This window comes from Protopterus annectens, chromosome 4.part0 (assembly GCF_019279795.1).
Source record: "Protopterus annectens isolate FY-2018-M chromosome 4.part0, PAN1.0, whole genome shotgun sequence".
In the NCBI taxonomy this organism is placed as follows: domain Eukaryota; kingdom Metazoa; phylum Chordata; order Ceratodontiformes; family Protopteridae; genus Protopterus; species Protopterus annectens.
The window spans coordinates 1455864175-1455878587 of record NC_056733.1 but is presented as its reverse complement, the minus strand read 5'-3'; the positions used below and the strand labels follow the sequence as shown (position 1 = coordinate 1455878587).

Here is a 14413-nt window from a genome sequence, read left to right as displayed (position 1 = left end):
ACAAGCTTTCAGGCACACCAAGGTGCGCGAAATGTCTGACGTGGCAGAGATTACATGGGCCATAAAGGTGACATCAGCACGCACCAGCTCTCAGAACTGGAGACCCCAGTCGGAGCCAGTCCTAGTAAGGGCAATGCCATATCATTGCCACCCAGACAGGGAAGTCACAAACTGACAGAAGGGAAGAGAGAGGGTGGGAAGGAATACTGCAACAAATGTAGATGTTAAGAGTGCATTCACTGTTGCAGTAGCTCTCAGAGTCAGCCTGATTAACAGTCTTGGGTCCTGCGTCACTTGCTGTCCCTTCCATGACGTTGGGGGTATAAAACATGCAGATGCCATTACATCAGTTTTTCTTGCCCCAGATGTCAGGTGCCCTCTCCCCTTAATGGGAAGCAATTAAAATCTATAAATACACGGATATACCTCCAACAAAAAGCAAATACACTAAAAAGATTTGAGCATAGTAAGGGAGAGCAGAGCTACAGCCAAAAGAAGAAAGGGGGCTGGAGGGAGGGTAACCAGGACTGCAACACCATCTACATTTATGGCAAGTGCACAACTGTACTAGGTTCTACCCAAATATAATGACCAACAGTGAAACACAAAGGATTCCCAAAATTAAGGTTGGGAGAAGGAATTTAAATAGAATTAGGACCAGCGATAAGGCCCTGCAAGACTGCAGCGGCAAAGCCATCTCTGTCAGGTTTTCTGAGAGCAGGAGGCAAAAAAAAAATAAAATCAGGGGCCAAACTAAATTCCAAAAAGGCAACAATAATGTCTAGTACAGGAGGTATAGCTAAAGGCCTATGCAGAGGCAGGAGTAAAAAATCCCCAAGCCACTTTTTTTGAATCAGAAAAATCCTGGCTTTCCCAGGGGAAATGCTCCCTTAAGAGTATGTAAAGTTTCAACAAAAGAATAATCCTCAGGAGGGGAAGCAGAGAGAATAGAGTCCTCTGCATCAGAATCCTCATAAGTAGATACGGGTAAATTCAGATAAGAATCTGAAATATCACAATCCTGGTCAGAAGATTCATAAACTTCAGTCCTGTGCTAAAAAAATATATATTTATACTAATCTTTAATGAAATTAATGACAGTAACAGTTCTTTGATTGGATACGTTTTGCTTTACCTTGTAAAGCCCGTCTGGTCTGTGTGGGGCAGGCAGTTGGGAGTCAGGGTTCGGAGATGCTGAACAGAGGGCATCTAAAGAGGCAGGCAGGACAATAGCAGATGGGCTGGGGGTTTGTATTTGAATGTCGTAATAACTCTTGTACCTCAATCATTTCTGAGGATTCCCATTTAAACCATTTAAAGTGTTCCTTCATCTGGCTAATAGTTTCACCAAAGAACAAGTCTTCAACTGGGGAGTCAGGGTCCACCGACTCATCTGGGGATCCGTATCCCAAGGGGGAAGATGGTTGAGAGTTCTAAGACCACGGTTCCTCTAAAGAATCTGAAAGGACTCCTCTAGTACGTGTCACAGTAGGCAGTGGCCTAAGGCTCGAGAGAAGTGGGACCAGTAACAGCAGTGGTAGGCCTCAATGCCATAAAGGCACTGAAAAGTTTGACAAAGCCTGTCAAATGTAGCATGCTTTTTGTTGCGGGAGAAACATGTTCTCTTTTCCCTTCTCTTAATCAGTCCAGAGGAAGTCTGCCTAGAAACTGGGGATTACAAGGGTTCAGATGGTTCCTCAGAAAATGAAGGTTTTGCCCCCGCGGCGCCAGAAGCCAGTGCCAGAATAGCTTCCGCACACATGCTCTCACCCAAGGATACTTTGGTATCCTTATAAGTACCCACGACATCTGGAGTGGTGGATCCGGGTCCAGATCCTGGAACCAGGCCAATGGCAGCCACAGGCTGGGGAATCAATCGGAAGAGGCTCAGAAGTAGACAGACTGCAAAGGTCCTGGCCTTTTTTGGTGGTTCTGCAGAGACATCCGAGAAACCCTCCAGCCGTAAGGTAAGCTGCTTCAGGCGTTGGTTTTCAAGGTAAAGATTAAGCTCATGCAAGGAACTACATACTGTCTTACAAACGCCTGGCAACTAGGGTAGGCCTTGTGGTCATGCGACCATCCCAAACAGAAAAGGCACTTATCGCTGGCATCCTTATTAGGGATAGGAAAGCTGTGTAAAACCTTACCAAAACCAGAGGTCCTTCTCTCCCATTTTGCAGTATTCTACATGTAGGTTTTACCCTTCCTTTCCAGTTCGAACGGCCAGAATTCCAAAGTTTCAGTCCCTCTAGGTGTCGGGACATCAGACGTGGCAGCAGGAACGTGGCCATAAGTGACATATGCACGCACCAGCTCTCAGAACATAGAAAGCCCCAGTTGCAGCCAGTCCTACAAGGGCATAGCCTGTCCAGTGTAAACCAAGAGAGCAAGTGCAATCTTACAAGAGGGGAAGGAATACTGTAACATGGAAGAGGACATCTATAGTTATGGTAAAATTTTGCACAACCTTCCTGTGTCCTTCTATTCCACTGTTGAAGTACTCTACATGTGGATGAGTGCCAAAGCTCAGAGGCTAGGGTGGTGGTCTGGAAGAGGTTTCCAAGAACCCATGTAGGCTAGCCCTGGCAAAACTAGCCCTGGCTGTGGACATATGGTCCATCTAGTAATACTTGAAGGTGTGCACAGAGGACCAGGTAGCTGCTTCAAGTATGGAGATTGTGTTTAGCCCTTTAAGGAAGGCTCCAGAAGAGGCCACTGCTCTGGTGGAGTGCGCTTTTACATTGCCCTGCAAGGTTTTCCCATGGTGTATGTAGCAGAAAGAAATAACCCTGGATATCCAGACCAAAATGGTTCATTTAGTTACTCCTTTCCCCAGAGCTCTGGGATAGGAGATGAACAGTCTCTGGATGTTGAACAGGTCTGATTTCCTAATGGAAATTTTTATATAGATAAAACCCCAAGTTGTCAGTGGACGTCTAAGGAATGAAGTACTCTTTTCACTATCTCTATGGATTGGGGGGAAAAAAAGTGGGAAGATGAATGGCCTTGGTTCAAGAATTGGTCATTCACTACTTTGGGCATAGAGACAGGTTAGCCCCAAGAGTCACCGTGTCAAGGTGAAAGACTAAGAAAGGTAGTGTAGCCATAGGGGCTTGTAGCTCCGATACCCTTCTGGCTGAAGTCAAAGCTACCAGTAAAAAAAAAGACATCCATGTGCAAAATTATAGGGAGGGTTTGTCTGCAGGCTCAAAGGGAGCTAAGGTGAGTTTTTCTAATACATAGTTGCAGTCCCAGGGAGGAGGGGACTGTTTTCTGGAGAGACTCAAATGTAGTACCCCTTAGAGGAAAAGGGTAAATAGGAAGTCTGGATGCAAGGGTTGGATCTAGAGGTAGACAAACAGAAATAGCAGACAAGTGTGCTTTTAAAGAGAGACTACGCCAACCTTGTCTGCAACAGTTCACACATGTAAATCAGAATAGAGATATTGCTTTCCAGCACATCTGTCTTTTGTGACACCAAATAGAAAGCCTTTTCCATTCTGAGAGAGATTTTTTTTGTTAGGTTTCCTGGCCTCCTGCAGACATTGAGCGCAGTTGTACAGGTGTCTGAAGGGGACCATGGTAGCTAAAAAATTTAGAAGACAAGCAAGGGAGATGCTATTAACAACAAATATTTAAATAGAAAACAATGTTAAGTGCTTGTACTCACTAGACAATGAGCTTGAAAGATCACAACCTCAACCAAACCTAATGAGTAGCAAACAAAATCTGAGGTAATACAGTGGCAAGGGGCATTATGAGCAAGGGAGAAGCTCGAGAATTGGATCATAGAAACTAGCAGGAAATTTTGTTATACACTGTAGTAGCAGAAAGCTCTGCATAAATTTAACACTTAAAGGGGATACACCACCACTAAAACAAATTACTCACTTTACATGTCTGTGTAACGGAACTTTCATTGGACAGGAATTTTTATAAATATGGCAAAATTAAACTAAACAAATGTGAATAAAAATGAAAAATAGAAATGTTACAAAATAGTCTTCTGAAGATACTCTTATACCTGTTAAGTAATGTTAGAAAAAGCAGGCTTAGGGCCAAAACATTACATTTGTCTGAACGTTTTGTAAACTATTAGGTAAAACAGTAGACGAGGCAAGAGAAAAAAAAATCCCTTACAAAACACTGACAATATTATTGAAACAGCAGACAGGATTTATCAGTAGACCACTCTAGTTCTTTAAGCAGCAATTAAGAGCATAATGGTGCATCACAGGATGCAATGTGTACAAAGCAACCTGGAAAGTCTGGAATGCATAGCAGTCCTAATGCTGCAGCCTCCACCCTTTGCTTTATAGAGAACAGAGTATGTACCTCTTATCAGCTATATTAACTCTGAAGTCACTACAGCTTGAAAGTAGTGCAAAATACTACAACCTCTAAGTATTCTCTCAATCTTTCCAGCAATTGCACCATTTTATGTTGACAGAATTCTAGCAATCATTTAAATAGAAAATATAGCAAGAACCATTGACTATTTAAGGATTTGAGCATGAACTCCAGGTCCCTTACCTTCTAAAAGCTGTCAGTCTGGTTAACTCTATGGCAAACCATTATGAATGCCACCTAATAGGCAATAGCCTTTACATTCATAAAAGCTAATCTTCTATGCTAGCAAATCACAATCCTACTATCCCTCAGAGGGTATCCCATCCCAGGGTAAATTCGGCAGCATTTAATGTGCTCCTGACTTGGGGGGACAGGGAGGGGTGCGGATAGAAATGAAGGCATACGAGCTTGCATGAGAAGGAAACCAAATAGTTACAGTAAGGCAGTTATTTTACTGCCTCAAAGACAGTCCATTAAAGGCAGAATCTGAAAACATAAAATGTTAATGCACGTCAACATACTTATCACACCCAAAAGGAGTCAAACTGAATTACATATGCATTTAGAAGGATCTTTCAAAGTATAATCCAACTCACAATACCCGACAACTATCCTGTCTAGTCTTGGGCTTGCACAACAAACTAGTTTGTAAAACTATTTTGCAGGCCATCAAATGCACATCCTTACTTAAGATACAAAAAAACAATGGCATGCATTATATAGAAATGGCAGTGGACACCGGTACATGAAAAGAACTCAAGGTATCAAAGTAAGCTTAAAGTGCTACTCTGGCTGGAGTTTATTTTTCTCCAACATCCCTTCACTACTGTTGTGTCTACAATCTTCAAATGCCATTAAGGCAAACTCTGTAGTAAGAGCACATGTTAAAGTGACTACATCACATTAGCAGTAAACCACCACCATCTTAAGTCATGAGGCACACAGTTGAACTAATGTCAGTTTAAAAGTTTTTAAACAGTAATGAGTTAAAATACTTGCTTTTCAGGCTGGACACCGCACAGAGTGCAAAAGTTGACGTGCAGTAGTCAGTTACTACAATACCTGCCAATTTCCTTAAATAATGGCAGAAATTATTACAATTGTTAAAAAGTACAGCTTTGTACCTACCATAAATGTAGATGTTCGAAGATCCACATTGCTGCAGTCCTTACACTTGGGTAGTCCGCTGTCCTCGGTCGGCCCGAATATCAAAGTATAAGGCTGACGTCAGTCAAGGCGCATTTGACTGACATCAGGACATCAGGGTACAAATGCGCATGACCAACGTCATATCCTCAGTCTTTTCTTGCCCCAGATGTCAGAAGACCCTAAAAATAAAGGTCAAAACCAAAAGACAGCAAACAACCAAACACCCTTGCACTAATTATATGTACAATATATACAATATACACAATATTTACAACCCAACCCACACAACCACCTCTAACTCCAGAGGGGAAGGAGGGAGGGTAAATTGGACTGCAGCAATGTGGATCTTCGAACATCAACATTTATGGTAGGTACAAAACTGTACTATGTTCTTCATCTCACATTGCTGCAGTCCTTGTAGAATCCCAAAGCAGAGGGAGGATGGCCAAACTACAAGGAAGCAGGAGCTGCCAAAATGCCCTGCAAAACAGCAGTGGCAAAACCAGCCCTGGATTTAGAGTAAAGTGGTAGGTGATAATGCCTAGAGAAAGTATGCACTGAACTCCAAGTAGCTGCCTCCAAAATATCCTTGGTTGCCACTCCCCTCAAAAAGGCTGTCGAAGTGGCAGTAGCCCTAGTGGAATGAGGCCTAATCCCAGCTGGAATCTCCTTGCCATGATGGGAACAACAGAAAGCAATGCAAAACCCAATCCACTTAGAAATAGTTTGTTTTGACACAGGCTTGCCCCGAGAACTCAAAGCAAAAGAAACAAACTGCTGAGACTGCCTGAACCCTTTAGTTCTGTCCAAATAATATCGCAACTGCCTGTGTACATCTAAAGTGTGCAAAATCTTTTCCCCTTTATTTTGGGGATTTGCATAAAAAGTAGGCAAATGAATAGTTTGGTTTAAAGCCACACTAGAAACCACCTTAGGCATAAAGGAAGGATTAGTACGTAAAGATACCCTATCCTTATGGAAAATCAAGAAAGGCTCAACCGCCATAAGGGCCTGTAATTCAGAAACCCTTCTTGCAGAGGTAATGGCCAACAAAAAGGCAGTCTTCCATGATAAATATTTCAACTCAGAAGTAGCTGCAGGCTCAAAAGGTTGTAGAGTGAGTTTCTCCAACACAAAATTGAGATCCCAAGCAGGAGTAGGAGCTCACGTGGGGTCTTATATTCTTTGCCCCTCTAAGAAATTGCTTGAACAAAGGATGAGAAAACAATGGAGGGTCACATTCATAGTGAGCTGAAATTGCTGCAGCATGAACCTTAATAGAAGAGAAGGACAAACCTCTGTCCAGTAACTCAGTAAGATATTGAAGAGCCACACTTAAATTAGGCTCAGAAACATCAAAATCCTTTGCTGCACTCCAAAATAAAAATCTATTCCATTTATCTGCGTACACTTCCCTTGTACTAGGCCTTCTAGCTTCCAAAATCACATTCAAAACTTGTTGTGGAAGTTGAGACCCTCTATGGTTCAAAACAGAATATGCCAGGCTGTTAGGTGAAGAGAGTGAAGTTTGACATTGAGCAAATGGCTGTCCTCCTGTGACAACAGGTGTGGAATCGAAGGCAAAGGCCATGGAGGCTTCCGTACCAGACTTCTCAGTAATGGGTACCAGTGCTGTCGAGGCCAATCTGGAGCTATTAAAATCATCCTTGGCTTGTCCTGTCTGACCTTTAGAAGTACCTTTGGGAGGAGAGGCAGAGGTGGAAAGGCATACACATGAAGATTGCTCCAATTGAAAGAAAGAGCATCCACTTTCCAAGCTGTGGGATGAAACCTTTTGTGCAATACTTTGGCAGCTGATGGTTTAGTGGAGAAGCGAACAGATCTATGTCTGGAGTTCCCCATGACACTGTCAATTTCTGAAATACATGAGGATCCAATTTCCACTGTGGGGATCCATAATTGCCTGCTCAACACATCTGCTAAGGAGTTCTGTGCTCCTGGCAGAAACCTTGCCTGAAGATTGAGCTGTAAACAGAGCAGTCTCCCACAAAATCATTGCTTGCCTGCATAGAGGATAAGAATGTGTTCCCCCTTGCTTGTTGATGTACCACATGACAGTTGTGTTGTCTGTTAGAATCAACACCTGCCCTGGAAGAAGTAAATCCTTGAAAGCTATTAATGCAAATTGGACTGCTAACATCTCCTTCAGGTTGATATGTAGATGTTGTAGTCTGGCAGGCCACTTGTCTTGTATCCACTTTTTAGATGAGCTCCCCAAGCTTTGTCTGAGGCATCTGTCGTTAAAATCTGACTCGCCTCTGGCCGGGTCACAGAGTCCCTTGTTTAGGTGACATTCCTGAGCCCACCACAAAAATTCCTTTTGAATGCAAGGTATTATTTGAATGACAGTGTCCAGATCCTGGCAGTGCTGTGTCCATACATTTTTGAGATACCATTGCAGCTTCCTCATATGCAGTTTGGCATTGGGAAGCACCAGAATACAAGATGCCATGAACCCTAAGGCTTGAAGGACTGTCCTTGCAGTCAGCCCGGACTGATGAGATAGTTGATGGAAGTAAAGGGAAAGATTCTTTTGTTTGTCCGGGGTTAAAAAGGCCATCTGGGATGCTGTATTCAGTCTTACACCCAGAAAGCACATGTCCTGAGAGGGTACTAGACTGGACTTTATTTCGTTCACAGAATACCCCAGGCATCTTAGCACTGCTATCACATATTCCAAATGATGAAGAAGCTCTTCCCTTCCTTGCGCCAGAATCAGGCAGTCGTCCAAATAAGGATAGATCTGTATTCCTTTTAGCCTGAAGAAAGCTATCACTGGAGCCAGAACTTTTGTAAACACGCTGGGCGCAGTAGATAAGCCAAAGGGCAATGCAGAGAACTGATGGTGAGAAGTCCCAGCTCGAAAACGCAGATACTTCCTGCAACTTAGTCTGATAGGAACATGAAGGTAAGCCTCCTTGAGATCCAAAGTTACCATCCAATGATCTTTGCCCAGCAGAGGTAAAAGCTGTTAACGTCAACATTTTGAACTTGGGAATGTCCAGATAAGTGTTGAGGGTAGATAAATGCAAAATTGGTCTCCACGTGTTCCCCTTCTTTGGTACTAGGAACAGGCGAGAATAAAATCCTAGGCCCACTTCTGGCATAGGGACCGGCTGTATGGCCCCTAGTTGAAGTAACAGAGAAATTTGCTTGTGAGCCTCTATTCTTTGTTGAGGAGGAACGTCTGGCATGCCTCTGAAAGGAGGCAAGGTATGGAAATAAAACCTGTAACCGTGGTGTATGATATCCAATACCCATCTGTCTTGGGTAATTAAACTCCAATTTTCTTTGAAAAGTGCCAACCTTCCTCCCAAAGGTGCTGCCAGACGAGAAGGCTCTGGCAGCTGAAAAGGTAGGTCATTGGGTCTGTTTACGAAAGGACTGACCCCTGCCCTCACCTGAAGACTGTGCAGGAGAACTCCCTGTTCTAGGCCTGAAAGAGCCCTGAGCTCTGCCCCTACCACATCTAGATCTACCCCTAGACTGGGAATCATAAGAAGGATACGTCCACCCTTTAACAGGCCAATTTCTACTAAACTTTGGAGGCTGAACCTGCAAAAAATCTTTAACAGTCTGCATAGACTTAGCCTCGTCTTCCATTTTCTTTAAAACTGCCTCAACAGGAGAACCAAACAACACATCAGATTGTAAAGGAGCATCTAAAATCCTTGTTTTAACATGGTCAGATAAATTTTGATCCCTCAGCCAGGCGTGCCTGCGAAGAACTGACCCAGTGGCAGCCACCCTAGAAGAGGCCTGTACAGCATCAAAACCACATTGCAAAGAATGCTTACCCACCTGTTCAGAAACATGTACTAAATCTTGTAACTCTTTACAATCAATACCTTCCGCCAGAGCATCAACCTTAGACTTCAACTGTGAAAGGAGATAGTTTTGGTATTTTAACACGTGAAACTGGCAATTCAAAGCCCTCATAGCTAGAGTGGAAGAAGTATAAACTTTCTTTCCCCATCTATCCAAGGCCCTGGCTTCTTTATCTGCAGGAACCGGATTCTTGACAACAGAAGCCTTAACACCTTTAGGCCCCTGGCTAACAGTTTCTGGGTCTGCCTTAGGACTCTTAAAAAGATACTTATGAACTTCAGGCACCCTGTAATACCTATCCGGTTTAACAGGAGCAGGAGGCAAAGAATCAGGATTAAGAGAAGCCTCTGTAAAAACATCTTCCACTACATCCAAAACAGGAGGTATAGCCAAAGGCCTATGCTGGGGTAAAAACAAAAATTCCCTAAGCCTTTTCCTGGAATCAGAGAAGTCCTGACCTTCCCACTTAAAATGCTCCCTCATGGAATGAAGAGTTTCTGAAAAAGAAAAATCCTCAGGAGGAGAAGCAGAAGGAGTAGAATCATCCACATCAGAATCAGAATAAGGAGAGTACTCCTGCAAGTATTCAGCCGAAGACTCTGAAACTTCCGAAGCCTGCTCAAAACTCCTTAGCTCAGGCTCCACCCTAGGTCTCTTATCAGGAGGGGGCAAAGAACCCCTAATCAAAGTAATCAAATCTTCTGCCATTTTAAGCATATGCTTCTTGGGCACAGTTCCAGAAGAACTAGGGGTGACACCAACTGAAGCTAAACCTGGCCTGCCTCTAGGAGAAGCCTTGGAAACAGAAACAGAAGGAGAGGGCCTAACCACCCTAGGCAGGGAGGGGAGTATAGTAACCTGAGAATCCCCATCACCCTGACCTGCCTCCTGAGAGGCCACATCCTGCAATAACAAGGTCTCTCCCTGGGATCCCAAAGAAACCTCCGGTGGAACCACCGGCTCCACCGACACCTCCAAAGAACCGGCGTCCGGTACGGACGGTTCTTCTAGCCTAGGCTTCACTGCTTTGTCCTTGCGCTTCTTCGAAGAAGCGGGCGTCGGAGCATCCGACTGCATTTTATAATTGCACCGCTTCCCAAAGACTAACCTGGCACAATCTAATCTCCTCTTTATAGTGCGCTTACTGAATCTAGCACAAGAGCGACACCCAGCAACGTCGTGCTCAGGCCCTAAACAAGGAATACACAAAGTATGATAGTCTCTATGCGGTATCTGTTTCCCACAAGAAATACAATTATTCACTTTTTCACTTTTTCTGACATCCGGTAAATCACTGAGGCAAGAAAAAACTAAAATATTCCCCAACGGGGTACTTAGCCAACTTTGACTCTGTCTGAAACTCCGAAAACTTTCAGAACGCCAACCGGCACTTGCAATACTGCTTCTGCATCGGACCATGCGGCAAAAAAGGCTGAGGATATGACGTCGGTCATGCGCATTTGTACCCTGACGTCCTGATGTCAGTCAAATGCGCCTTGACCGACGTCAGCCTTATACTTTGATATTCGGGCCGACCGAGGACAGCGGACTACCCAAGTGTAAGGACTGCAGCAATGTGAGATGAAGAACATCACTAACTCCTCAGTACAAGCAGCCAATGATCAGATATCTACAAACTAGTAGACAGTCAAAATAGTATCAGACTGCAGTACATCAGTGACAAGCTAATGAAGCATCGGAAGGTCACAAACCAAAATTATACATAGCATGGTATACACTACACTGATTCCCAAACAATTACATTTACCTCATCATGCATTAACTGGTTAAAGTGGGCCAGCCGATAAAGCCTTCTCAGTCTTGAACCAGGCCAGAGGGCCAAGGGTAAATAGACTATAGACATTAAATGTAGCCAGTCAGCTAGCATATTTTATCAATCTTTATGTGAATCAACTTACAGTGTTGGTATTTTTTGCCTTCTTTGTTACAGGTGAGTCAGCATCCTCTGTTTTTGGATAGCTTTGCAATGACATGTATCGACGATACTTATTTGCATGCTTCTTACTCTAAAAAGGGACAAGAAAATAACACTCAGACATACTAGCAGACTTAATACATATATATCAGGAAACAAAAACCACAGAACAGCGGTAAACAGTAGGAAAGGAGAAATTTAAAATCTGCACATTACACAGCTTGTTTAAAAATCCAAAAGTAAAAAGAATTTACATTAACAGACAGTTGAACGGAAAGTAATCATTTATAAACATGTCATTAAGGGCAATTAGAGAGAAACGCAATTCTGCAAGTAAACTTACCATAAAAGTAAGTGTTCGAATGATCACTGCTGCAGTAGCTTTACCTACTTGGGAGCCAAGCCCCTCTTTCAGAGACAGGGAGGCTGAGCCCTAAAAAGAACAATGCAACAACAAAATTTAAATGTCCACACCTGGTATAAAAATGCATTAAAAACAATGAGGTAGAAGGAAGGTGTGGCTATTGCAGCAGTGATCAAACTTGTACTATTTTACATATACAACTGTACTACGGTAATCATATCGAATCCTGTTGTAGCAGCCAGATCTACAAGTGTAGATTACTCCAGCTTACTAAATTTGGGAGGTGGAAGGATTAGAGTCCAGGAGCCCCTGGAGAATGGTCTTAAAGCCTGACCTGTACCTAGAAAAACGAATTATTCTTAATCCACCCTTCGCAAACAGCCATAGGTGGATCAAAGGCTTTTGAAAGAGTGGGCCTTGACCCAGTCCAGAACAGCCTTGTTATGGAGAGTATTTAAAAAAAATAAATACATACATACATAAATAGGCAGACCAGTGGTTAACCTTTTTACACTTTGGGAACCAGTGAAAATAGATTTCAGGGACCATTAAGGCAGAAATAAAAACATTTACAAAGTATCAATTAAAGCAACTGCCGTTTGTGCTGTATGCCAATTGAAACCATTTTTTATATATACGAGGAACAAACCAAAAAATGCAGCAAAAACTACATAAACATAAAAATCTGGGGGTGTGAGCCGAAAAGGCCCTTTTTCAGAGGCACGGGGAGAAAAGCTCCACAAAGAAAAAAAAGTTATTTAAACATGATCAGTACACACAAATTACAAGAGACCCGTTTTACAGTGGTATGCAGCAGTTACAGTGGAGAGAACAAAGAATTTTAAAAATAAAAGGTAAAAAGATTTGTGGTGTACAGCTAAAATTTAGAACACAAGTAGAAAGCATACATAGTTCACAGGTACAGTATTTGTGAGTATGACTGAAAACTTATCAATTGCTCTAGATTTAGTATGTATAGGGTATCCACTTTCACTAGCCTGGGGAGTGATCATGGCACTGCCAACTTTGCTTGAGAGGTTGCCTGATGAGGTCTTTAAAGGAGGCTTTGTGACGTAGGGATTTATACCTAGTTTAGTGATTTTAGCTACAATTCCAGAATGGGGGATGGTGTCAAAAGCCTTGGCGAGGTCAAGATAAGCTGTGTGAACCACCTTACCCTCATCTATGGCTTTATGACTGCCACAGAAGTCGATCAGGTTCAGGAGGCATGATCTGCCATTCACAAACCAAACTGGGTGGGATCCAGAGTTTGGAGGTTACCAATATCTTAACGAGTTCCATGATGATACGTTCCATGGCCTTGCAGACCAGGCTCGTCAGGCTAGTAGGGCAATAGTTTCCAGGTTCAGTGGTGGCTCCCCTTTCGTGGAGCGGGATAACTGTTAACGTGCGCCATTCATTGGGCACAAAGCCTGGATGCATGGTGCTTAAGTTGGGAGCCAGTTTGTGCAAAACGCAGCCTGGGATGCTGTCCTGTCCCATGGATGCTGTGTTTTTGGCTTTAGAGTGCAGCTTTCACCTGCGTAGTTGTGATTACAGAACTCTGCATTCTTCCTGTATAGATATGGGCCCTTAGGTTCAGTGCCAACTTTAACCCCCGCCCCCTATCTGCCAAGATGTTGGCAATTCAGTTGGTGCTGTAATTTTCATGCTGTTATCTCTGAGCAGACCTGGGTGTTACAGTCGAGATTCTTTACATAGCTATAGAATGTTTTGTGGTGGTCCTTAGAATTAGTGGAGATTTTGTTTTCGTAGCTAGTTTTGGAGGAAGGGATCTTAGCTTGAGGCTGACCACGGAGCTCCTCCACTCATGGGATTTTACTCTTACGCAAGTTTCTTCCTTCTATTGTACAGTTTATGGCAGGGGACCACCAGATGGGCTTCCTTTTTTTTTTTTTGGAGGCTAGCATCTTGGTTATGTTTGGGACAGCACGATCCATGCACTCAAGTACTTAGAGTGCATTTGTGTAGGATTCTCCAGTTGTAACTGTACTGTCCATCTGCATGGATTTCATGAAGTTCACCACTTCTATCTTAAGAAGCATGAAGCTGGCTTTAGAATTTTTTTACCATAGTTTCCTTGAGGGGGGAGGGCAGGATGTGGATATCCAGTCACTCATGTTGGTAATGACCAGGTCTAGGATACTGTTGCCCCTGGTGGGGGTGTGGATAAGTTGAGTTTATGAATTGAGTGTTGAGCTAATGAGTTGATACACAAGTAGTTTTCCCAGTTAATGGCGGGGTAGTTGAAGTCGCTCAATATTAGGGTGTTTAGTTGAACCCCAATATTTTCCAGTAAATCAAGAAAAGAGGACAGGGAATCCTGGGGTATGATGGGGGGGGGGGGGGATTTGTAGCAAGCTACAATTTGGATTGCAGTTTTGCCCAGAGTTAGTTGCACTTGGATAACCTTGGATGCATTATGCTGAGCAACTAGCCTGGAGTTGTGGATTTCCTTAATGAATATGGATACACCTCACCCTTGGGGTTTCAGTCCAGGTTACATGGCCGAAAAGTGTGGTATGAGTTACAGCCTGGTAGTGCAGTCTTGAACCAGGTCTCAGTTGCTGTATACATATTGATGTTCTCCATTTTAAAAGGAGTGCCTTGAGTGAGTGCATTTTGAGATTTAGACTTCTATCATTGAGTAGCATTACCCTCAGATTTTGCTTGCCTGTTCCTGCTAAGGTGGTGAACTTAGCATTTGAACCTTGCCTAAAAAGCACTAGGGGTGGCAAGAGCCT

At 43.3% G+C, this 14413-nt stretch overlaps 1 protein-coding gene across 1 annotated transcript in view; it reads right to left on the bottom strand.

Annotated features, from left to right (window-relative positions):
• ZNF346 (zinc finger protein 346) overlaps positions 1–14413 on the bottom strand; it is a 365617-nt gene that overhangs the window by 325881 nt on the left and 25323 nt on the right. Inside the window, exon 3 of the mRNA XM_044069298.1 lies at positions 11268–11375. Within this exon, the coding sequence (XP_043925233.1) occupies positions 11268–11375 (108 nt within the window). The remainder of the gene's footprint in view (positions 1–11267; positions 11376–14413) is intronic.